This window comes from Glandiceps talaboti, chromosome 2 (assembly GCF_964340395.1).
Source record: "Glandiceps talaboti chromosome 2, keGlaTala1.1, whole genome shotgun sequence".
Taxonomy (NCBI): domain Eukaryota; kingdom Metazoa; phylum Hemichordata; class Enteropneusta; family Spengelidae; genus Glandiceps; species Glandiceps talaboti.
In genome coordinates, this window is record NC_135550.1 from 20,696,186 (window position 1) to 20,722,765 (window position 26,580).

The following is a 26,580-nucleotide window of genomic DNA, read 5'->3' on the forward strand; positions in this document are numbered from 1 at the left end:
ATACTTTGTTCAACAATCTCTTGTTTCTGAAAACATTTTGTAGAGAGAATGCTTCATTTAACAAAGCATCATACTGGTTTCAAATTCTACAAAAACATCCAATACAAATCTTTTCACGAATTCTGTATTTCATGATTTTGTTTACACATTTCAAAAATACGTTTTTCAATATCTGTTTGAATTACATGTACTAGTATTTGTCTGTTATACATTACAAGTTGAAACACAACCTTTTTAAAAGATTTATCAGTTGGCTTTTCTACTTTCAGTAAAACACATCGATTTACATTACAACCAAACACACTGAAACTTTTCTACAATCTTTTTTTAAAAAAATTTAATCACAAACTTCCATATACATGTAAACATCATGTAAACATGGTGAAATGATGGATAAGTAAAGTAAACTTCAGTATGATGAGTAAAGGTCTTCTATAGAAAGTGGTATTCAGAATTATACATTAAAACTTTGGGGCAATGTCATCAGATTTGAAACTCAATATCAATGTTCCAGAAAACAACTGGAAGCCATTTCAAATCAATCCATGCAAGTCCAATCTTGTCACAAGGCCCAGGTTTATGTCCATTGTTCACTATATAGCCTCTAATGCTATAATAGATATAGTGTTTTTTTATGATTCATTACAGTAATATATCATTTAATAGGCTAGTAAAACCTTGTATCAAAAGGACATTCACAGACAGAAACATGTCTTAATTGATTGGATTACAATTTCTAACAGTTACATTATTGATTTTGTTGGATAGACTGTAGTAATTGTTGCCTCTCTGCTGGCAGTTCTGTAAACATATCAAATCCTGCGAACGAGTCCTTGTTGATGGTTCTGTATAACAGAAGATGTTGCTGAACCTCCTGGGAACAAAATATAGAATTGTTATTATCTTATCTTTCTAGTATTTTATGAATAATTTACTGTGACATATTCAATAACTTCTCTTGACTTGGTGAAGAAAAATTGTACATAAAATATCCATTTCAAATGATCACTAAACACACTTATATATGCATAATAGAGAGACAGCTTTGAAGTTAAAAATGTGCAACTTTATTTTCGAGGGAATCACAGTTTGACAACTGTAGTTGCTTTTTCAAACCCTCTTTTTATGTGACCCACATCTTCTGCAGTGATGTTTAAAGTGAGAACATACATCCTTTACAAAATTCTGTGACATACAACAGACTTTTTCAAGACTACACAACAGGTACGATCAGAAAAATTAGTAAAATCTGATGAACAATTGGGTATTATTGGTCTATATACCTTTTACCAAAAAAAACCCTCCCCCACCCACTCACCCACATATGTACACATATCTCACAGTAGTCTTATGGCCCGGATAGCAGGGCTCGAAATAAAAATAAGGGCGTTTTACTTGTCCCGGACAAGTGATTTGAAGTACTGGTCAAGTGATTTAGTAGACAGTACTTGTCACAATGGACAAGTAGAATTTCTCACGGTTTTAAATTTAAAACCTCTGCTTGCTCATTCCAATACAAATAAAACTTTTCCTGTACTGTAGAAACTTTCTCAGTGATATTTTAACATGTATAGAAACATACAAATTATTAGTCTGCTTAGATTTCCTGGGTTTACTCAAACAGAAAGTAACGTCATGGCAACTCATTGTGACAAGAACTGATCAAAAGGGACATCTCAATAAAACATGTCAATAAAATTTGTGGACAAGTATTTTCTGATTTGACTTGTCCAGCGGGTAAGAAAACATTTGTCATTATTTCAAGCCCTGGATATGGAAAGCTCCTTTTTTCTTTTCTTTTTGCAGCAATAATGTTGATTAAGAGCCTTTTAGTTAATAAATACATTCTGATTTTCATTTGATTGCATTATTTTAAAAACCTTTCAAAAGAAATTATTACATGTAATGGTAGCTAGTGGCATTGTTCATTTGACGATTAAATTATCCAATATACTTCAAGGTCTTTGCTAAAAGAGTCAACCTGCAAACTTGTAGAAAGCTACAAGGTTAAGCACAGTAAGACAGTCTTGCCACCAACATTTTTTAGTGAATTTAAATGATGTTCTGTAGTTAGCTTTCCATTAGCCACTAAATTATAGTGCAGTATAACTCTGTCAAAATCAATGTTCTCATTCTATATACTAATGAGAAACTCCACAAACTAAATCCCCAGAAATTTCCAACCCCTCTGTGTACATTCTGCATGAACGAAGTCGAAAGTTATGAACATTTATTCTCTGCATGCCCATTTTCAGTGTCCCTGTGGAGGAATTTGTTACTTTATTGGGGAGACTCACTAGAGTTGAGGTCACCACCAAGCAAACTCTGTTTGATTATATCAGATCCGGATGAACCTCTGTTAGTTAACTTTATTAGTTTGCTGGTAAGAAAACATACTTACTACTGCAAAATGAACAGAACTAAACCAAGTTTTGCAGGATTGGCGTCTTTTATAAGACGGATATATCAGATAGAGAACTTCATTGCAAAACAGAAAAACAAAATGACAGTGCATTTGGAAAAGTGGTCTCCTATATTATTATTTGTGCGATAATTGATGTTGTATTCACACAGAAAAAAATACTAGTATACTAGTATTATGTATGACTTGTACATTTAAGAAATATATCCAATAAATTACTATAAATACAAAAAAAAAAATCAATGTTCTCATCTTACATCTTACCTGGTTTTTCATATCCAATACTTGTTTTAACATTTGATACTGTGCCTTCATTAGTTGTTGAGTTTTGTTCATTTTGGTATCAAACAAGAAACCATTGACATGGTGTACAGCTATAAGATAGAGAATTGGTGACCAACTTTGTCGGACAAGTCCAGACATTAACGCAAACATGTACATCTGTATAGCTTCAAGGTTACTTTCCTGTGGCGTTAAGAACCTCTCCACAGGAACAATACACTGCAATAGAGACACATGCAAAGTTTTAGAATCTAGACTTTAGCCTGTATACTTCTGCTACAACAGATTAGCACATAGAGAGCTAGCGAGTTTCACAGTTGACAGCATATGAAATAATATTGACTTTGAGAGTCAAGCCTTAGTTTACATTAGCAAAAAGTCATTTAGTTCTTTGAAGTAATAGCAGACATTACATTGTGAATATTACATTTTTTCATCACTGTTTATAAATAACACACACTGTCAATAACACATTGCGTCCTCCTGGGTTGATTTTGTCAGTACATGGTAACATAAACATTAAGGCCAGTGGCATATTGTTTTTGGAATAAACATTTATTATCATTTGTAAACTGAGATACCAAATTTCATAATTGATAACAAATGAAATGATAGACACTTTGATAATCTATTTTTTGGAATGTAAACATGAAATAAATTTGCATGTAAAGAGACCTAATCAAGTTCTTTTTTTGATTGACAAGAAATGAAATATTACTTAGAGAATCAAAACTTATGTTAGATGAGCATACAATAAGCAATTAGATTTCACAACTGGCAAATATGAAATGTACAAACTCAAAGAGTCAAAATATATAGGGACACACTGCTATATCTGAAGAAATAGCAGACTCTACAATGTAAATGTAACGTTTGTTTTGTTGTTGTATATACAAACAACATATGTTATGTCCACCTAAGTTGATTCTATCAGTAATGTAAACAGGCCAGTGGCCTATCATTTTGCAATAAAGTTTTGCAATAAAGTATATATTATAATACATTGAGATACCATGTTTCACAATTCATAACATATGGAATGATAATTGATATAGACTTGAGAATTGAAACTTAGTTTCAGTTTATACATGAAATTACAATCATAATTAGTATAGACAGTGATACTTTGTCACTGTATGAATAACATACTGTGACATAACAATTGTCCTTTTGTCAAAACATTTAAGGCCAATCACCTATTGTTTTGGAATAAACCATATATCACTATTATAAACAGAGATACCATGTTTTAGAATTGACGACAGATCAAATTACAAAGATTTTGATAATACCCATAGATGGTAAGCTTAGAGTTGGGCTATCAAGTTTCACATTCGCAATAAATGAAATGATACCAACTTTGAGAATTGATCACGACTACAATAATTACATGAAATGATCTGAAATTATAGCAGACAATGTTTTGTAACTATTACATGTGTTTGTCACTGTTTATATGATTGAGTAATATACACTATCTCCAGAGGCATTTTGTTTGAGAATAAATCTAAAATACCACATTTCACAGTGGACAACAAGTGCAATGACAGACACTTCAGGAATCAAAACTTTGCCAATAAACTTAGGATTGATAGTAAAGCATATAGTGGGCAATCTACAGGATAGCAAATGAAATAACAGACTTTTGATAATCAACCTTTCAGTCATAACTGAAATGAAATTAACATAAAGTGAACTATTGTATATCACAATTTGTCTATGAATGAAATATGATAGGTGTAATAAAATTAAATATGGTGTTCAACATACTATACTTGGGTCAACTGGTTTATGATTATGTTTATTGGATTATACTTTGATATACCAAGCATGGAATTGTAATCAGTGATGGTTTGGAGGTTGGGGGTTAGTTAGGATTAGGGTAGACTAAGAATGAGGAGAGGATTGAATCTCCTTGCTTTAACATAAAATCAAGCTGTTTAACTGTATCATTCATCTTGTGTGATCTAAAGGAATTATACAATGATATAAAATTTCAGTCAGAAACTAATTTTTTTAAAGTAATTTGCATAATACTCATGTAGACAATCACACTCCGCTGTTGACTTTTAGATACACCCCCCCCCCCTTCTCCCCATGTACATGTGACAATTTGTCTCTACATTTTGTTCCACCTCTTTTCCTTCCTGCATGACATGAAACTAGACCAAGTACAGTACAAGCTCTCTCACCTCCTGAATGGGCATTCCCAATGACCTTATGACCTCTTGATGTTCTACCCACACAGCTTTCTTGAGTTCTACACTGTACTTTTGTTGTAGTGGTAATAATAAAAATGATGCAAAGATGGGATCCCCAAATGATACAGCTCCATATTGTGTGAGTAAAACTACATACCTGCAATGAAGAAACCAGAATAACATGTAGTTTTGACTCATGTCTTTCGGTCTTAGCATTCTAAACGCCAAAATTTAGTTTTCTTATTTTCATTACCCTCTTCTATTATATTTTTGATGAAGTTTTGGAACCTTCCTAAACTGAGAGCAAAATCTGGTAAACTGCTCTCTGCACATATAAAATTACTCCGAGGATAGGACCCACAGGCACTTGTTTCCCAAGATATGTATCAGAATGTTTCTATCAGAATACAATAAAATGTCGATAATATCGATAATATTGACGTATTTAGCCAACTGTATATGAAAGGGGTAAAATTACACTTGTTTCTGTGATCGCGCTAAATAAATAAGAGACTCACTCGTGATCACAGAAACAAGTTCAATTCTACCCCTTTCATATACAGTTGGCTAAATACAACAATATTATCGATATTATCGACATTTTATTGTATTCTGATAGAAATATTCTGATACATATACCATGAAACAAGTGCCTGTGATAGGACCCCATCAAAAGGCTATGAACACTCAAGTAAATATTACCTATCACCTTCGACAGTATGTTACTGACAATCAAATTTTACATATTTATTTTTTTTCTGTTAAATTTATATATGTAAGTAATAATGTTTGAATCAATACAAAATCAAAATCCTGTAAATCTGAAGAGATTTTAATTTTAAAACTGAACAGGCAACAATTTCCTATCTACAGTTTTGGCTGTCACTCTCATGGAACACATGAAACCATTCTTTCATTACAAATCTCTATTCAGAGTCCAAAATAAAGACACCTACTTTGAAAAATATTGGAAATTCAAATCACACTTTGCAGGCACACTAGTAATATAAATTTAGTATATAATTCCCCACGGCACACTAGTCATTAGATTGTGATGAAGAAATACATTTGTCTTATTTAGTTTTTAAGGTCACAAATTATAAAATATTTGTAGACTACTAAGAACCGCAATCAGATCATGTCGTGATTTCTAGTACTTGCGTCATCAACATACAAGATAGATTACAAGAAATTATAATAAATGGCAATGTTACTCACAGGTCATAAAATGAAGCAACTCCAGGTATAGGAACATTGAAATCTAATTTATCCAGGTAGTCAGACTGTGTGTAGATTCTCAGTAAGACAGATAGGTAATAATGTACAGTGTCTTCAAGAAACACATCATTTCCTGTAAGATTAGGGGAGTAAAGTTACCAAACCATCATCACTTATCGTCATAGATATACCACTTTACCTGTGCTATGCCATCAGAATTTATATCGGTTGTTGTTCAGGGTTCTTAGAATGCAGGCAGTACCACAGTGTGCACTCTGTTAAAAGTCAATTTCTTGTAACGTGCCATGCTGTGTCCCCTTATATGCTATGTGGTGACTCACAAGAAAACACTCTCTTTTTCTTCGTTTTGACCAAAAACAAAAACATTTTTCTTGTATTTGAGGACACATTGGTCAGCACTGGTTGGTACCAACTGACACTCATAATAAATGTAACAAATTATGCACTTGGTCACAATTTGATATTTCTGTTGCTTTTCAATATCATGACTACTGATAAATATTAACAGTACTATCTAGGCTTAGGAGAACCCTATTTGTTTATATCTTTGCATAACCTTGAAATCATGCTAACAATACTTGGTTTGCTGGTTTAAACAAGACAGCACAGATTCCTGGCTAATCTCTGCCAACAAAAATTGACTGTTATTAATACTGCAGCTTTCAACTGACTGAATATTTATATATATATTAACTGTGTAATACATCATATGTGATATAAACATCTACATAGCCTGGTGTTATATGTTGTGAAACAGTGCATTCTGTTTCCTACAATTGATAGCATTACAGGTTTCTGTATTCAACTAACTTTTCAAGCTGACTGATAGTAAAAGTGATCCACACTTTCTGTGCAGCTACTTTCAAATCAAGGAAAACAAAATCAATACTGATTAGGAAACTTCTTTCTTGAAATTAAACCTATACATTTTTAATCAATGTATTCTATGTACTGTAAACCACAGGCAAAGAAGTAATTTGTTTCCTTGTCTGTGTGTAAATATTTCAAACTTGCCCATAGTAAAAAAAAAAAAGACAGATCAAAACAAATTTTATGGTCTCATACACTAGCATTTAAGTGAATTATACTGTATTGTTGAACAGAAACAATTTCAATTATCCACATCTACAGAACATAAATTTGATATTGCACAAGTTATAAACATAATGGTATATATTCTCTCATACGGAATTGGTAGTTAAAGTGATACTGTGTACTGTGTACTGTGACTCTAGGAAAAGATACAATTGATGATTTTATATGATTTCATATGCATATTAAACCTGCACTAGCTGAAACTGGAGTGTCATGTACTTTTCTATCTGACAATATATTTTTACTGAAAACTGTTTAAATACCAATAATTTCAAAGTGTACATGTAAATTAGAGGTCGATTTTACTCAAAAATAGTACACTAACAGGTTGAATGTTGGATTGTGGTGGGGGTGCTGATTTTAGGGTGTGGACCCAAAAATCAATTTGAATGAAATTATTGTACCATATTGCGTGTACATCTACATAAATGTTTACCCACAGGTGATTCAATACTGTTCAGTATCTATGATATTATGAGTAGGTCATTATATCTAACAAACATATTCAACAAACACTCCAGTTGCAACTAGTGCTGCTTTAACCTAAACTTGTAAATAAGCTAATTATAAATCGTAAAGAGTAAGTACAATAGAAAACTGAATTGAATATCTCTATTTTTAGGGTATACTACCGACAGTACTACCCTCACAATTCGTTTGACATTCAGCTAGTTATGTTGCTACAACTGAGTCACTATCATGGGAACAATAGGTCTCAATCTACTGCACTCATTAATTCACCAGACATAATAAAAAATATGACCATTTTTCAAGGTCATAAATACTGTGGCCTTAGTTTTGAAATCCATAACACAAAATTCATCACAATAGTACATGTTATCTAGACACATACAAAGTGTGCAACTCACCGGACCTAATAGAATTGTCATTCAAGGTCAAAAATACTGTGTCCTTAGTTTTGCCATCCATCATTCAATAATTTATTCAATAATTCCACAAATAGTATACAACATTGATCAACATACAGGATTAGACATCAAATAACACATGGTTGCATATACGGTTGCATATACCTATGTTTATTTGTTAGACGTTGGTTCTGTCTCAGTATTACATTACATAATATATACCTGTTAAAAAGACACACATGAGTCTGGTAATCTTTGCTGCCATTGAGATGTGATTTATACTGTCTGGCCGCCATGTCTCCAACATAAAGATCATCCTGAGTGTATTTGTGATTCCCATCACATAGTTCCCAGGTAGATTCTCCATCGAGGCTCCCATTAACTCACTGAAACAAAACAAAATACATGATCCAATACTCAGGCAGGAAATTAACAAACTGAATCATTTGTAACTCAATCATATAATCTCATTTATTTTGATGTTTTTTAAACATGTAAACAACTGAAGTCATTTCTAAATGATTGATTTCAATATTTATGAATGTCTCAGGTTTGTCTAATTCCTGTAAATCACTGGTTAGAACTACTTATTACAAAGCTCAGACCGATATCTCTGTTACAGATCTCTATTGTTCTTCTGTGCTGAGGGGTAACGCTAGCTCCGTACCAAAGCTTACTTTCTAAGTTACTCGTTACTCATATTTCAAATTGATAATTTTAAAGTTTTAGGTTCACTGGAGTAGAGGGCATAAATACTTGTATTGCTGGAAATTTTCCAAAATATCCTGTTTATGCCCCCAAGTCCCAAAACAACTGTAAACTGGCCAATTCCAGTTACAAAATGGTCTCCCATTAAGATAGTTATTGTCCCCTTAAGATGCATCACTTGTAATAATTCTTTTGAAATTTGAATATCTTTCCTGTTCTTTCTATAAAACTTGTAAGACATTATCACATAGCCTCAAGCCATGCTGGGATTTGTACCTCTTAAAAACTACATAGTGGTCTGTCCTTATTTGACACTACCCAGGTAATCACTTGCAACAACAGCAACAACCTTCCTGCACAGTTTCTGATGTTCCTCAAACAATGTATTCAAGTGATTTACCGTGTGTATCTTCAATCAAAGATGTGAACTTTTTTTTCTTCCAGCCAAGGCTCATGGTCATGGTCAGGGTAAAACAACACCACACTATTTATACAGCAAACCAAAAGCTTTCATTCCACACTCTCACATTCTTTAAAAATGTTTTGGTTCATCAAAATTAATCCTTTCATGACTTTTAGCAATGGCGGCATCAACAGAAAAATTAACAAAAAAAAATCCTTATGATGACCTACGCTTTACTAGCTTGATTGTAGAGCTGTAGCAATGGGAGAAAAGTCCAGTCCATGGGTACAAGGGCCCCTGTAAACTCTGTTAATAGGTGAGACTCTATTTCACAGGGTATCATCAAGAACTTACTCCTGTAAATGAAAAAGGAAAGACATTATACTAATCTAAACATATAACAAGAACCCCACTCTCAGAATGACAAAATCAAATACATGTATAGCATATATCATTCACTTGCAAGGAACTATCATAACAATTGTAACATTTTATTGGAGGTATGTTCCTTTTCTTAGATCAATACATACTGCATAGAATTGACGTCTGAATGGAATAGCTCATAAAATGTCAAAAGTGAGTAAATCTTTCAGTGCACAATGTACTTAATAGGAATACTGCATTTGGATACTTGGTATGGTGACAAATTTGCATGTAAATTGATGGCGATGACTTCAGCCCTCTAGTGGCAGCAGCATCTGTTCTTTTGTTTTAAGTCTGAGCAGGATTGTGACAACTATCCCCAGGAAGTAATAATGTACAGTGGAAAGGTGGTTCTGGCAATTGAAATCTCCTCAAGCATTTTTTACTAAAGAAAACTGTTTGTCTTAAGTTTGTACATAATAATTTGATATCTTACTACCAATACTACATACTTTATGCTCACTTTGATGTATCTTTAGGAGTAAATAACGTCATTTTCAATAATTCAGACATAATTCTGTGTAAATGACAAGTGAGAATTATGCCAGTCACAAAATGATTGCACATATTTCAATGACTACAATAGTCCTTGTAGCTTTTCACATGAAATTAACAATGACAATGAAAGCCATTAAGTTCTTGACATGAGAAACTGACAGACACTTTACGATGAGAATAGTAATATGTATATGACCATATCTGTATCAAGATTAATAAATGTATCATTTTAATACTAAGATAAATACACTCTACCTTGACCTTGCAACTGCCACCATCATGTCATTAAAACTGGTCATGTAACAAGCTCTAATACTTGGTAGGTTACTGTAGGCATCTCTGAGTAGAACCCCTCTGTTTGGTTCTTTACCATGTAGACTTTGGTGTTGTGGTTTTGGTGTGACGTCTTTATCAGTTACTTTCAGAAGTTCAGCTAATTCCACAGCCTCAGGATCTCCTATTCTACCCTCACTAGAATGAGATACACAAACATCCATCAATAATATCAAAACTTTCCCTTCATAAAATGTAACAAAATAAATTTACAAACTTTGGAACAAACTGAGTTGGTACTTACAAATACTGTAAAATACAGTCATTGCTGACAGTAGATTAGTGATATACCACAATGGCTGTATTTTATAGTGTTGTACAATGTACTTACACTAAACATTAGAGTTGACACCAAATCATGGGCCATGCATGGCATTGAGTTTGTACTTACACTAAGTACTCTGTGTTAAATAGTACAGTTGACATTAAATCATGGGCAATATGTTCATCTCCAGGATGTAGACTGGTAAACAACAACAATGCAATACTGTGGTATAGTTTAGAATACTGGTGACAACTCTCTGTCTGCTGGGCCTGTCAAACAGAGAATAGACAATGGATATGATGAAGGGATTTTATCATAAAATGAGATTGTGTTTCTGGTGTTTTCTACTTAAATCGAAATCATTTTCACACACACACACACACATGCATGCACACATGCATGCACACACGCATGCACCACACACGCACATGCACACGCACACACGCACGCACACACGCACACACGCACGCACGCATGCGCACACACACACACACACACACACACACACACACACACACACACACACACACACACACACACACACACACACACACACACACACACACAGGATTTCATAACGTAATGTTTATCAGTTAGCGTTCATGAACAGAGATTAGCTCATTTTCCTACTTTTTACAAAGTGCAGATTAACCAACAATGAAAACATTATATCTGAGTTACACATGGATTAATTACTATTGAACATACTTACCACCTGTTGGTAAATCTTCACAATATAGTATAACACAATGTGTTCAAATCTTGAAAAATGTCTGTCTAACGTCTCACCAACAGATCTTGGACTTTGTAATGTCTTTTCCAGATATGATATCACATAGGAACTCTCAATGATGGCTGAAAACTAAGCAACAAGCATATGTGTACATAATTAGTTGGGAAATTATTCAACCTCATTACAATTATGGTGCAACTAGACTATACCCTGATCCTATCAATAATGAATATGTAATCCAAACAATTTCGCTATTAAATATCTGTGAAACTATGTATTAAAATCAACAATTTAAATAAAGTGTGATTCACTGAACTGAAAATTGCTAGTGATCCAACTCATAGACCCTGCACTTTCATCATCTAGAGTCTAAGTCCAAATACAGTACTTTGATATTTCAGAAAATACGTATATGTAAGTATTCCATAGAAATTCATATTCCCTACCTTGGCAGCAATCCCTTTGTGCATCTTAGCCCATATGAAGACCAGTCTAAGGAATGCACTCATAAAGCCATAAGGTGAGTGATGCTGTATACAAGGGTGTTGTTTATCATCTACAGGGTGACATTGTAAATCTGGTAATGACATACAACTTGTCTTTGTAGAGTTCTCTGAGTCAGCTGCTTTGTATGAAGAATAAGTTCTGAAATGAGGAAAGTAAGTGATAACATTCTCAGAACATTCTCCACTACAAATCAAATCTAAATTCACCATTTGAAGGTGGTATAAACTACTTCACTGGATTGGAGGTGATTTTAAGTCACATGACAGAGACACACATATAAACATCATACGCTAGCTTCATGCAATCTGTGAAATGATGTAGCTGGCAACAAATATTTCAAGTGATGATGAAAATCTCTCTTCGCTCATATAGAAACATGTCCTAAAGTAATGGATATGTTTCTCTCTGTTACACATAAAAGTGCTTTGAAGAAATCACCAACCCTACACCTATATACTCATTTTTCAGTTTATGATCTTGTCTGACTTCTAAAAACTGATGGGGATTTACTAGCAATATACTTTGTACAACCCATTTCACAGTGCAACTTTATAATTGATATTCATGTAGCATACTTACCTAAGATTTATCACATAAGAGTAGAAATTTCCTGATGTCATAAATGGTACTATTATACTTCCAACAAACTTCTCTATGTGTTGAAGAACTTCTATTGCACTATAAGATGGCTGTCAAGTAATAGAAAGTGAAATGTGCATTAGTTATATACAATTAGATATAAACAAGTAGAATACAAACTGTTTTAAGGTTGAAAGTACAGTACCAAGTCTAGCAATGTCAAACTACAAAAACTTCTGCAGAGTTGATTATTTTGGAGAGAGAAATCTTCAATTACCAGTATACTCCATATGGTTTCTGTCCCCTTAGGGTTGCTGAGAGAAACCCATATTGTCTTCTGTTACTAAAACAACAGCTTGTAATTTTATAAGAAACTGACAAGCTTTTGGCTAAAATTTCCATAATTTGAACACACACCTGTTGTGAAACCTTGCCATAAAATGAAGCAATGAAATTGAGACAACTGTTGGTGAGAGTCAGTCCATAATCTGACAATGGTTCATCTGTATTAGTTATCTCAGTCATCCATCTTTGAAAACACAACTCTATCGGTGACAACAACCCAGCTACGTGACTCCAGTCAATAGAAGGAACTGGAAAATCAGGCGATCTTTCAGTTTCTTCAGTCCTGCAATAATGAAAGAGAATTTGTGACATTTCCCTTTAAAATGATGACACAATAATTACTGCAGTGGAACATAATCTTTAGTAATAACAAATGCAAACTCACGGATTGTCCAAATAATTAATTGAAATCATATTTGACATTATTTCCATATTTCAAACCATGTTGCACTGCTTTTCTATTTTGCTTTGATAAACTTGGTGGCAGAAAAAAATAATGTACATGAATAGATGACAGAGAAACTACAATATTGGATAATTATGATAAAAATATTCAACTTGTAACACTCAATCTCATTACCTCATTGATTGTTTGGACTGTAAATCAGTTGCCATGGCACCAACATGGACAGTCATCTCCAGTAAACCCAAGATGGCTGCACATCTAACCATATGTAACTCATACACAGCCTGTAAACTCTTCTCTTCACTGACTGGTCTAGGAAGAACTGAGATCCTTGGAAACAACTGTACATGCTGCATCAGCACAGGGTATAGTTCCCTGACAGAATCACTGGCTAATCCATAGGATATATAAATTTTCCATGTGTGAAAACTTTCAATACTGAGTAAGAATGCTTCTCCTGGGTAGAGTTGCATATCTTCAGGATCTTGAGTTGTGTATCTAACAATGGCTGACATCAAATTGTATTTGGAAAGCTGTATAGAAGATAGAGGGATATGTCAGAAAGTTTGTAAATTATATGATGTAATGATTGATAATTGAGAGAGCTTTGACCATTCCAAAAAGAAGATTGTGTTTACTTATTGGATGAGTTGGATTAAAGTCAAGAAAACTCACACACAACATTTCAAGGTACACTAAAGACATGATTAGTGAAAGACCTGGCAGTATATCAGCTCTACTTGTACTAATACAGAAACCATTCAACTTACAATTACAGCAGCCATATTTCTACCTGCCATACAAAGAACTCTGACTAACTTCATGGCATGATGAGTGAAAGTCCTGATAGTATATCAGCTCAACTTGTACTGATACAGAAACCATTCAACTTACAATTACAGCAGCCATGTTTCTACCTGCCATACAAAGAACTCTGACTAACTTCATGGCATGATGAGCTGGGTATCCATATATGTCATCAACAAGAGGTCGATCTACAATTAAAACAAAATACTTTTCATTATTTCACTGCATCTGGACCCATATTATCCTCTGATTGTGTATTTACTTTGTAATATTTCCTTCCATTTAATTCATGCTACCTTTAATCTATATGAACTCAGAATAAAAAAATACTAAATTTACAATATTCTGAACAATATCAGGAGTTACGTAAATTTAAAAATGTGAAATTCATTATAAACTTACTTGTTGGCTTCCATGTTGTTGGTAAAAATGATGAAAACACTGTGTTCATCAACCGTGGACATTTGATGATTTCATAACAGGATTCAGGTGAATGCCTACCAATTCTTGTCAATATAGCGAAGATATTCATGACAACATTTGGTGCTGGTCTACAAACTTCTAGTATGTATCTGAGTCTCTCCAAGAAATTCATCTTTAACAAACCCTAAAGACCAAGTGGGAAAACAAGAACACAGTTATGACCATATGACTATACAAGGTTTACCAAAATGACATGACATATAGATGGTTAGATGGTTTTAAACAGTCTCTCAGAAACTTCAAAAATACAAAAGATAACTCAAGAAAAAAATGAAAGTTACAACATAATTTAGAGATGCAAGGCAAAGTTCATTACAACACAAAAAAACAAAATACAGTTAGAACTCTTAGAATACAAGCTTTACAAAGAATATGAGATAACTTGAAAATCAGTATTGAAACAGCTTTCATTTTTGTTTGCAAGGAAGTTATTCTTTGTCAAACTCAAAATAAATGTTTGCCAAACGAAGAAGACTTTTGACTATATTTTATGTAAGTCAATTACTACCTTACCTTCACTACATCTTGTTCCAATAACTCAGTTTCATGCTGGTCTTTAGGATTTTTATTCCCTGTTTCACCTTCGTCATCATATTGAACAGGACACAGGGGATGCATTTCATATCCCCTATACCAACTAAACACCTTATCTAAGCATTCCTGTACAAAAAAGATTAAAGTAACATTAACTGTAATTTTTGGTACAATTTCCTAATCCATGATATCATCTTGTTTTGCCTACTTACTAAATCGGGCCTTAAAAGAAGGCAGAAGGAGGTCTGGAAACAAAGATTTATATTTTTTGTTTTTATACCTAATATTATTAGGCTAGATTACCTCATCTGTTGGTTGCACTAGTAATGCTTTGAATCCTTCAATAGAAGCAGCAATACCAGCTTCACTTGTATCATCCAGTGACCATCTGAGTATAAACACCAGTCCAGCTTCCAATAATTTAGGTATCAGGGGAGTATCTACTGAGCCTCCTAGGTTGTCCAGTCGGTACTAAAATCAAGATAAGATTTAGATATTTGTTTATGAAAGTGGTGACATTGGTGTTTCCTTGACGTTGATTTACACACATGGATGAAAAAGAAAAACCCCTTAGCATAATCATGATGTCAGACTGTCATGTGATAGCTTGTCCTATTTCTAGCATAAAAATATACACAATTATTTCTTTTACTTATTTACTTATTCATAAACAGTAATGCATCCATGATATTGGCTAACATGCAATTGCAATTGAATACCATTTTCTGTGGCTCACTGGTGTATAAAAAATTCAAGCTAATATCAAAATATGTCTCCCATTTTCCATAAAAGCAAAGCTGCTTGGAACTAGCATGTCTCTCATCAAACAAGTCTCATAACCAAAATAAGACAATGTCTCTTGATGTATCAAATTTGTTTTTTCTGGTATGGTGACTTAGATGTATTTTACATATAAGACTGAATCATCCAATTAAACTCAAAGTAATAAAACATCATATCAGATTGTTAATAACGAAACAGTTTTCTGTTCCCTTATTTTTTCATCACAAATTAAGGTTAGCCAATGGAGCAAGTACTTACATTGTAAATGATCTTGGCAAGTGTTTGTAAACTAATAACTCTTTGATTCATAGCTGTACTTCTACACAAATGAAATAACTCTTCTAATGTATAGCCAGGTGCCTGAAATCAAAATACATTATATTCAAAATATACCAATTACACTTTTGACATATTTATATAGAGGTAAGCAAAACACACCATCCACTAAATACTTATTGAAGAAATCTTATGAAATAATATCTTCACTATGGCTTTATTCAATTTTTTGTTTGAGCACTATGACAACAGTGATTAGATATTTTTAAAATAGCAACAGTAAGAGCTACCAGGTCCTCATGAGAGCTACCAGGTCCTCATGAGTTATGCTTTTCAGTAAAACTTCTCAACACACCTCTGGATCTTCTCCATGATGATGCAGTCCTTCCCTCATTGGCACATCAGCAAGTCGACCTATGACCTGACCTTGGAGGTCAAATCTAGCCTGTATTCCCATCTTTTTCTCTCCTGGTTTCGGTTTGGGAACATCATGCATCCATTCCATTTTATCTTCTTCCACTACATTCATATTCACCCAGTCTTTTTCTGCTCTGATGGGTAATGTCACTTCTGATGTAGTAACTACAGGACATTCAAACATATTGTAATTGTCAGTAAGTATTTGCATCATATCTTAAAGACCACTGACTTCACATATGACAAGTCCAAACCTTTTAAATAATCAGTGGGTGCATCACACCATCAATGAAATCAGAGACTCTGTTTCATACTTTCATTATTCATCAATCCTGTCTTTTGTCTGTCTGTCATGACTGCTGTCAGCTGTCTGTCTGTCTCACTAAAGTTAACATCTCTTGAGCTTTAAATACAGTATATTTTACAAGAACTTTCCTTCACTTGGAACTTTTTTGGTCTAAAATAAAGTCCTATTACTGATAACACAAAATATTTTGTTAATCAACTTGATTGTTATATATTTACCTTGTTTAAAATTTTCTTGTTTTTCCTTATGGTGCTCTTCTTGTTGAAATGTACCAGCTGTAGTCTCTTCTTTAACAGCTTCAGTCATCTCTTCAGCAGGTTTGGATGAAGTGTGCTGTTTTCTTGACCTGATGAACTGAACAACTTTTGGATCTGGTGGTAAAAACATATCCTTTTGCATTACGGAACTGAGTAGGTTAAAATGTAAACTACCAGTATTTGAATTTAAGTTTTTTACAACTACAATGTATTCCATGGGCAATTCAATTGCAACATTTCAGAGTATCAGAAATGATGGTTCATAGCAAAAAAATAAAATATTCATCAAGTCTCTTGGACTAGATTAAATTGCTATGCTGACTTTCATGATCCTACAAACAGCATGGAATGGTAAATATTATCTCAAATCTGAGTATGGTGAGTTAACTAGAAGAAATACATTGACATTAACATTAGGTTTGTTATTTGTACATACTCATTTCTTTGGAAATGTACTTTGACACTAAAATATAAGAAGGAATTGTTTATCAGAGTCAGGGGAAGATAAACATTATGTTTTACTTTTACATAATTCTCTTTACATGTCAGAAGTCTTTAAACTTTGATTTACTATACCTAACATTGACTTCAACTTTTCTTGTTCTGCTAAAATCTCTTCTTCTGACAATTCAGACAGTTTGGATAAATTTTCCTGGTGTATCTTCTTGGCTTCCTGTATTCCACCACTTCCTTCACTGCTGGGAATGTCATCACCACCTAAACCACTACCAGTGATCAAAATTGGATTCTCAGAACCTGTGGGGGAGATAGTGGAAATAAAACATTATCAACTGGTTAAACAAACTCTAGAATATGTATCACTGATGGCTTTCCAGTTGGAAATGAATGTATGTATACATATATGTAAGTTTACTGTCATGAGAAGGTGAAATATGAGCACAAATATACTGATAATCAAACAATACACTGTGAATTTGTGAGCCTAGAATGCACATAACAGAATTACAATAAGTCTGTCAAGAATATCTGGAAGAATCAAATTTAAGGTATGTACTTTGCTTTTGTGTGTATGCATATACCCTACACATGTAGGGTCTATGGTGTATGTAATATTTATTTAATGTTGCAATGTGAAGCCTATACATCATCAAAATGTGTGAATAATTGTTTCATTTCTGTTCTGTGTCATCTCACTATCTAAATCACCCATAATTTGATGATGTCACACATAAATTCAAGATACTGACCAGCCTGGGTAGACATTTCACTTGTTCCTGTTTCCTCAACTTCCATGGCTTCATCTACATCAGTACTAGCAGTGTGATAAGTTTTCTTTGGCTTACTGAAACTAGTACACACAGTCATGGGCTGTCTTTCACCAATTACACCAAATGATGCTGGAGAGGACTTGGAAAAATGCTGTGCAAACAGACTGAGGGCTTTCTTCTCTTTTACAGTCTATATTGAAAGATTGCATATGAAAAAATACTAGCGTTCACAACTGAACAGTTTTGATAACTTATACTATGCATGAGAGAGTATTCCGGGGCAATGCTGACAAGTTTATGACAGATAATATGGGCATTTATGCTTGGGGATCAATGTAAGGAGGGCAGTTAACATCCCAATCAGATGGGGAAAACACCAATATTGAGACTGTAATATTTTTATCACATGCCAAGTGAATATGTATATGGTGGGCAATGTATCTTATTTTTGACAAAGTACTACTTTTCATCTCATATTGCCCAGGAGCAGAATCTGTGACCTAGCCGACATATATCCTGGATGTTCATATTTGAAATGATGGAAAATTACATGTACATGTATATATTGAGGCTTGTAATAGTTATGTCACATTATGAATTATCAATGATCATACTTCACTGTGAAGATAGTATACATGGACACAGCTATGTATAGCAAAATAAAGTATTGAAGAAAAGTTATTGAAATATCAACCTTTCCAGTGTGATCCATGTATATTATATATGGATTATCCCCATCTTTTGGAAAGGTTGATATGAATTTACTCACCTTGGTCTCCTTAATGTTGCCTCTATGAGAAACCGATGGGAATCCTTGAGTCATTGATCTTGGTAGATATACAGGTGTATTCTGAATATCTCTCTCCTAGGAAAATAATGATAAAATTATTTGAATTGTAAATTACCACAAGTACTCAGAAAATCAATGTTTTGTTAAACTTTCGACTACAAGTATGATCAAACATTTCATTCTATTCCTGCAGTACACTTTAAAAGTTGCAAAACTCGTGACAATTATATTTATTGCATCAAAACATTTCCTCAATACTGAGAGGTGAATTGGAAATAGTTGTTGTTCATGTAGTCTTGTAACAAGACCTCAGATCTGCACTTGAAAGGCTGCTGACAAAAGCTGAGGATGACAGGACCTCTGGCAAGCCATCAGCAGTGCCTTTGGCATTATATGACCCCTGGTCACTTTCAGAGTTAGCAGAATTGCCTAAAGGTCTAGGAGCTAGACTGTTGTTCATGTGGATTTTTCTACACCTATGACTGATAAGACAAGATACAAAAGTGTTCAGTTTACATACGGTCACCTGTACCATGTAAATAATTCCTTTCTGGATGAAAAGTTTAAAAATTCATTTCATCTTACACACCAATCCAATCATGTCATCAATGAAATTTACAGTAAACATTGTTTAAAAAGTACTTACTATTATGTCTGAAAGAACCGATGTGATGTGACCATCATGACCTGAAATACCAATTTCAAATTATCATCATTATAGATTTGATATATAGGGTTTAGGACAGTGACTAAACACTTACAATTTGTAGTATGAGATACACCTTCAAGTGAGTGTCAGCATATCCACTATTGGCATACTCATCATGCAATGTCTATACACAAATGTAACCAGTCAATAGATATTTATTTGAAAGCAGAATCACTATTGAAGAGAGATGCACCTGAATTTTTCATACTCTTGATAATAATTTCATTTTTCATTTTTCAGTATTAGAAAATATTATTTCTTTGACAATCCTAGTTTACACTGGATGTGCTAACTGTAGAAGTGTTCTAGCACAACATTTTATGCAGTGTTGTCAAGTGGATAGTTTATATACAGAGGCAGAGGTACAGAATGAATAGAATTTTTTATATATTTTAAATATCTACAACTACATACGGTCCATTGTCTCTTCCATATCTTCACTGTCCTCCACATCAATACGAACTCTCTCCCTGCCTACTCCAGATGTCTGCATGATTAAAGAATAGAAAGAAATGACAATATACAGGTCCAAAAAAGTAAAACACAATCATAACAACAATGGACATTTCTAAAATTACATTCATTCTCTTTCTTGACAAAAATCCCCAGGTTAGTGAAAGGAATAGGTGTAAAGATTAAAGTGGTCAAATATCAACCTTTTTTTACTATTAAAACAATTAAAATAATTACATTTTGTAAAATAACAAAGAAATAAACATAATACCGTATGTACATGTATTCATCTTACTCATAAAACAACTGGCCATGAGACATAGTCTGTACTATCATCATAGTAAAGTAAATTTGTAACTAAATTAAAGTTATTTTAATTGTTTGTTGAAACACACAATGTTCTGTTCATAAATAACACGTCCCACTTAATAATTATAGAAATCACCCAATTGTTCAAAAGGAGCATGATATTTTTAGGACAACTCCATAGTGAATGTGCTATGCAGTTACAGTTGATAGGTATTCACACCTTTTGGCTAGTTCGTTGACTTTTGAATTTTGACCTCTTTACAGGGACATCATCACTTGGAATTCCTGACGGCAGCAGTCCTGTGTGAAAGAAAAATATCTCTATGATGTTTTATAAGTGCAAAAAGTGTGATTATCTCAAATTGAGTTTCAATCATAATTGGTGCATTTTTCAATACATTTTCAATAACTTGCTGAATTTTTCTTTACACTTGAATATTACTGAAAGCTTGAAAAAACAACTATGTAAGATATTTCAATTTGTATGTGTTTGTGTTTTTGTGTGTCTGTCTGTGTGTTTGTGTGTTACAGTCACCGAGTGACCACATATTTTATTATGCAAAGATCAAAATGTCCCCTTTTAGTTGTTAATTTCTAGTTTATCATGAAAACAGTAATTTTTCATTTGTTTACATTCACTAATTTGTGATATTATTAATTTATTACCAAAATTAATAAATGGTGAAATGTTGGAATTTAAAATCTTGTCCATAAAGTTTACCTTGTAATATCATATGTGTTTTATTTGCTGATATCAATGAATTTGTTTTACTTTATGCGCTGCTAACAACTTGTACAAACTGTCAAACATCAGATATTATTACCTCCCAGAGTGACAACATCTCTCTTCACTGGAGACACATGACTCTCATCACCACTTGCTTTTCTCTTATCACCTTTCTTCACTAGCTTCACAGCAGACTCAGCCTTCTGCGCCAAGAATTCCTCCTGATACCGCAAAAGATCGTCCTCAGTTTCACCGGCTTTCGGTCGTCTGATCATGTTGTTTTGATTATGCTTAGTAGCTTGATGAAGGGGTTATCCTGCGTTCATATGCTTCCGTGCTTCAGCAGCTATTATCGCTCCTAGTATGAATAAAATTACTCTGGATTATTTACCAATCGTTGTTTCATACTATTGAATACAGTCTTAATTAAAACATTATCGTCCTTTAGTGAGAAGTAACGAAATTACCAAAATCTGACGACCCTTGCGTTTCTCATGGGCGCAGCCATTTTGCACTGTTTTTGTATTACCCACTCGCAGAGGGCGCTGGTTATGCGTGAACCACTGCGCAGACGCTGCTAAAATTGCTTAGCAACAAGAACGCAGACTAGCGAGCTGTAGCTAACGATATACTTATAGTGAAAAGTCATCCTTCGCAGGTAAATATTCGGATATTTTTCAATTTTGAGTTTTTGTTGTAACAGTTCAATGACATTTCTATATTTTCATAGCTTCATTGCGCTAGATATACATAGAAAACGGCAAGAGAATTACATACATCCAAAAGTACACAGTTGCTCCATACTCCAACGTTGGTCACTGCAAGATGTCTAACTTCATGTCGCCCTGAACGTACAGTATTTCGGAACATGTATGTCCCGGTAGATATTATCAGAGTAAAGAAGATATTCATTAAAGTTATATATTTTATCATGAATTGTGTCTCATATGTCAGTAGAATTGACAGACCGTTCTAGCCACAATTTGATCTTCCTCACCGTGGATCACGACCATGTCAATGCATACGTGCACGTCAACCATTATTAGTATAACTCGTTCAAAAATACCAAGGTCATAAGTGTTAATGTTACGTAATTTATGTTTAGCATGGTCACAGTCCCTGTACATGTCAAAGAGGGACTGTGCCATGGTTCACATTTGTTGGACCTTTCTCAAATAACCTTGTGTTGGTTGTCTGAAGTCTGAAGACCAAAGAAGTACGTGTATGCAAAAATTCCACTCACATTATACACTCACATTGTAGATAGTCCTAGACTCTAAAACTGTACGAAATGCTTCTGCATACTGTTTTGTTCACGTTTGTGATTCAGCATTAATCATAAATCCATGTATCATTTTGGTTTTTAGACTATCAAGATGACAGAACCTCCTCTGACAGAACAGAACGGCACTGAACAGAATGGAGAGAAGAATGAAGATGACAGAGGAAGCATTAAAAGTCAAAGCAGTCAGAAGGGAAAGAAGATTCCATCCCCTGTACCTAGTACAAAAGATGATGCAGCAGCTGATGCCAGGAATATGAGAAGAATTATAGCAGAAGATCCTGACTGGTCATTGGCTACTGTACCACTATTATCAGAGTTGTGTGTCACACATATTGTTGGAGAATTCCAAGGTATGTAGTGAAAACCTGAATGGGCTGACAGTGAGGTGTGTAAGCAGTAACCCATAGACCTCTTATAAAAGCAGTAGGGAAGCATTGAATTTGATCATTACTAACATAATGAATTATTTGTTATTTTGAACCACATCCATTATTATCAGTATGACAGGGTCTACTCTATACATAAATACTCATTATTGCTGTTACTTTATTATAAAAGACTTCATGCATTGTGATAATTTTCATGATAACGATTTTAATGTAATTTATTGGTAATGTCTTTGCATTTGTTACAGCCATTATGGCATGTGTTTGAGTGCAAATGATTGGACCGATTGCTTTGATTGTTTTGATGTCTCTTGGTGGACAATTGAATAAGACTAAGTGACTTATACTCCAAAAGTAAAAGTAGATAATCTGATTGATTTCTAAGTTATTTGTATAAATGAATGACAAATTACAAGAGATTTCAGTTATATGAGTTGTGCATGCAATAGCCAATTTTTGTATGTATTGACTATTGACTATAAGTCTTGTCTTCTCTATCTAGATCATCCCAAGCTAGATGAACTTCTACCAAAATACAAAACTAAAGTGCTGGAAAAGATCTCTACAGACATCCCACTCAAAGTAGTCGCCCACCTTGTATCCGATGAAGGCTACTGGAAAAGAAGATGCAAGGCACGTTGGGAGATCTGTGATGTTTCTAAATATGGAGGAAGTTGGAAACGTATGTTCTTTGAGCGTCACTTGGAGACCATTGTTGAACATTTTGTTCCTGAAACTACAGATCCAGCTGAAGTGGAAGAGTTATTACCATTAGCGGCACCATACATTAAAAAACTAAATATCAGGCAACTATTACCACCAGTGAAGGAGGAACAGATGAGGCCCTTAGATGATATGTCAGATGCGGGTAGTGAGTCAGGAGATAACTTACCAAGTATCGATCATTTTGAATTTAGTCAGATCGTAGAGAAACTGCCACACATCGAAGAATTCCATGTCACGTATGGAGTCAGAGACTGTGGCATGAACTTTGAATGGAATCTGTTTCAATTCACAAACCGAGACTGTCTCCTGCTCTCCAAATGCATCAAGAAGTGCAACACCCTCAAAGTCTTCAAACTACACAGAAGCAAAGTAGATGATGACAAGGTGAGGGTCCTAATAAGCCATATCTTGGATCATCCCTCACTGGAGGAGCTTGATTTGGAACACAATATGATAGGTGATAAAGGTGCCCGTGCCATCGGTAAACTACTCACCAACCACAGTAAGCTGAAAAAGTTGAATCTATCCAACAACAAGATACGTGCTAGTGGAGCTGGGGCCATAGGTTATGCATTGAAAAAGAATTCCACTCTGAAGTATGTCAACCTTAGACTCAACAGACTAGGAGATGAAGGTAAGATTACATACTACATGTATAGTATGATGTATTCATTAGAGGCATTTCTTATAGCAGAGTTTGACATATAATGTTGAAGTATTTGCCTTAAACACAGACATTAAAGCATAGATGCCATTCATGAATTGGCCTATAACCTTTGAAATGTAATAGTGAGAAATGCACGTCTTATTTGCAATCTCAGGATAATAAAGTCTAATGGGGTGAAGTTGACAAGTCTTAATCTTGACATGACATTTTCACTATTTCAGTGATAAGCATTTTTCTGAAAGGTAGTAGTGAGCATTACTAAGGCATAGTTGTTTATGTGGAAATTAAAAGAAGGGACTTTATCTTCTGTTGCCCTTATGCTTTAATCATGTTCGTATTGTAGTTTACTATTAAAATGTTTGTGATTGTAGTTTAATTAAGGTGATACACTGATAGGTACTAGAATATTGAATAGAAAAGACAGAAATTCAGTGAGACAGTACCAATAGTTGTGTACTTTGACATCACACACTGCTATGTTTTCTCTTCACATCAACAGGTGGACAAGCTGTAGCCAGGGCATTGCTGCAAAACTCTACATTGGAGGAAATTGATATGGGTAGTAATGATATGACTGAACCAACAGCTGCTGTCTTATCTCAGGTTGTCGTCCAAAATACTACCTTGAAGAAAATTAATCTCGCATGTAACAGGCTAGGACCAGTGAGTAATAGTTTGACTTCTTTCCTATGCATTGATTATTATGCCACAAGCATGGAAAAGTCCTAATGAATACATTTGTCTCATCATAAATGTCAAATTTCATAGGGAAGGACGCCCTCTCACACGTTTAATGTGTATTCTTTCGTTTTTCCATATCCCCCAGCACAGTGATAATACTAACATCCATCACATTTTCACAGGATGGTGGCAAACAGTTACAGGAAGGAATGGAAGAAAATGACACTATTGTGGAAATGGATCTGAGACTAACAGAAGCAGGACAAGAAAGTGAATATTGCATTAACCAAATACTAAAGAAGAACCAAGAAAGGGAACGAGAGCTCAGACTGGAAAAAGAAAAGAAGGAGAAAGAAGAGAAAAACATTTAAAAAGGAACAATTAACAAAGTTTGCCGAAATATCTCTCTGAAAAATATTTCAGGCTTTGATTCATCAGTGTACAGTATATGTGCATACTATACCATGATGAACTGATTTTGTGTCCCTGTTTTTATTTGTCCCCTTCATTGTGTACAGACTTCTAGCATTCCAAATCAAGAACTACTTTATATTCATCCATGTTTTCATTATTTAGAAAAGAAAATATATACCCTATTTACAGTAGATGTAGCCATGAATATTACATTATTATTTTCAGCACAAAACTAACATAGCTTTCCAAAGGCAAATACGAGTCCCTGGATGTTGGCAAATTACTGTAAATTTAATCTTAGCTAAAAAAAGAAAAAAGACAAAAGCAAATCTTTATTTTGTATTTTCCCATTTCTCTGTAAGATTTTCTGATGTACATTATAATAAACTTTGTTTATCATGATTAGGCTGTATTTTCATTGCATTTGTTCAGTATAATGTGTCCTTGTCACAGTAATGAAATAATAGCTACTGTCTTGTAACTTGAGTGACTCAGCTTGTTGAATTATACACACCCAATTTGAAATTCCCCTGTGGCCACTCATTTCAACTCATTGTTATCTGACATGACTTAAACAATATTGTCCATATATGGTTTGATGAATCTCAGGTGTGTGTATAATATTTCTGAGAATACTGGTATGGAGGTAAGAATGAAGTGGGACATAGAACATGTCAATCAATTTGTATATATTTTTTCTATCTGGCTGTTTCACTGTGTGCATGTCTCTTGATCTCTCTCGATCAATCGATCAATGCATCAATGCACGTACAGCCTGACAAATACGGTGTTGTTTTTATGCGTCAAAGAACCCCTGTAGCATTTTGACTTCGTGTTTACATGTACATAGACCCTCTACTGTTGGTGAAGGGTCTATGGTGTTTACCAAGGCATATATTACCTTATTGTCATTTCTTATTGACATCAATGTACATAATATTTTCTTTTCTTTTTCTTTAAAAAATCACAAGAGAAACCATTCTGATATTTTGTCTTCCCCACACATTTCACACCTTTATGTCTAAAAGTATT

At 34.1% G+C, this 26,580-nt stretch overlaps 3 protein-coding genes across 3 annotated transcripts; 1 reads left to right on the forward strand and 2 right to left on the reverse strand.

Annotated features, from left to right (window-relative positions):
• Positions 1-413: 413 nt before the first annotated feature.
• On the reverse strand, positions 414-12,074 carry LOC144453486 (RNA polymerase II-associated protein 1-like). The gene is made up of 10 exons (XM_078144796.1): positions 11,918-12,074; positions 11,451-11,600; positions 10,865-11,007; positions 10,396-10,611; positions 9,450-9,575; positions 8,331-8,494; positions 6,124-6,256; positions 4,897-5,062; positions 2,687-2,923; positions 414-874 (listed from the first exon to the last, which is right to left on the reverse strand). Exons 1-10 carry the CDS (start codon positions 12,059-12,061, stop codon positions 749-751), a joined length of 1,605 nt encoding a protein of 534 aa, XP_078000922.1. The 5' UTR covers positions 12,062-12,074; the 3' UTR covers positions 414-748.
• Positions 12,075-12,553: 479 nt separating this feature from the next.
• LOC144445431 (RNA polymerase II-associated protein 1-like) lies at positions 12,554-21,664 on the reverse strand. Its single transcript, XM_078134978.1, has 17 exons — positions 21,487-21,664; positions 20,883-20,962; positions 20,315-20,387; positions 19,838-19,878; positions 19,171-19,266; positions 18,381-18,591; positions 17,749-17,928; positions 17,134-17,286; positions 16,547-16,773; positions 16,174-16,275; positions 15,436-15,603; positions 15,112-15,258; positions 14,518-14,722; positions 14,203-14,303; positions 13,483-13,841; positions 12,975-13,185; positions 12,554-12,667 (listed from the first exon to the last, which is right to left on the reverse strand). The coding sequence occupies exons 1-17, from the start codon at positions 21,662-21,664 to the stop codon at positions 12,554-12,556; spliced, it is 2,646 nt and encodes an 881-aa protein (XP_077991104.1).
• Positions 21,665-21,966: 302 nt separating this feature from the next.
• Positions 21,967-25,966, forward strand: LOC144452939 (dynein regulatory complex subunit 5-like). The gene is made up of 5 exons (XM_078144168.1): positions 21,967-22,047; positions 22,757-23,024; positions 23,563-24,420; positions 24,953-25,116; positions 25,317-25,966. Exons 2-5 carry the CDS (start codon positions 22,766-22,768, stop codon positions 25,503-25,505), a joined length of 1,470 nt encoding a protein of 489 aa, XP_078000294.1. The 5' UTR covers positions 21,967-22,047; positions 22,757-22,765; the 3' UTR covers positions 25,506-25,966.
• The last annotated feature ends 614 nt before the right edge of the window (positions 25,967-26,580 follow it).

Bases quoted from the DNA above. Each gene is read 5' to 3' on its own strand.
- LOC144452939 (XM_078144168.1), top strand. From the start codon at position 22,766: ATGACAGAACCTCCTCTGACAGAACAGAACGGCACTGAACAGAATGGA. The intron at 24,421-24,952 runs GTAAGATTACAT...TCACATCAACAG, and splicing joins CAACAGACTAGGAGATGAAG to GTGGACAAGCTGTAGCCAGG. The intron at 25,117-25,316 runs GTGAGTAATAGT...ACATTTTCACAG, and splicing joins CATGTAACAGGCTAGGACCA to GATGGTGGCAAACAGTTACA.
- LOC144453486 (XM_078144796.1), bottom strand. From the start codon at position 12,061: ATGTCATTACCAGATTTACAATGTCACCCTGTAGATGATAAACAACAC. The intron at 10,612-10,864 runs GTAAGTACAAAC...ATCTCATTCTAG, and splicing joins TTTAACACAGAGTACTTAGT to TGAGGGTAGAATAGGAGATC. The intron at 2,924-4,896 runs GTGAGAGAGCTT...TCTCTATTGCAG, and splicing joins TGGGAATGCCCATTCAGGAG to TGTATTGTTCCTGTGGAGAG.
- LOC144445431 (XM_078134978.1), bottom strand. From the start codon at position 21,664: ATGATCAGACGACCGAAAGCCGGTGAAACTGAGGACGATCTTTTGCGG. The intron at 20,963-21,486 runs GTAATAATATCT...TCTTTCACACAG, and splicing joins AGATGTTGTCACTCTGGGAG to GACTGCTGCCGTCAGGAATT. The intron at 15,604-16,173 runs GTAAGTACTTGC...TCTTGATTTTAG, and splicing joins TTGCCAAGATCATTTACAAT to TACCGACTGGACAACCTAGG.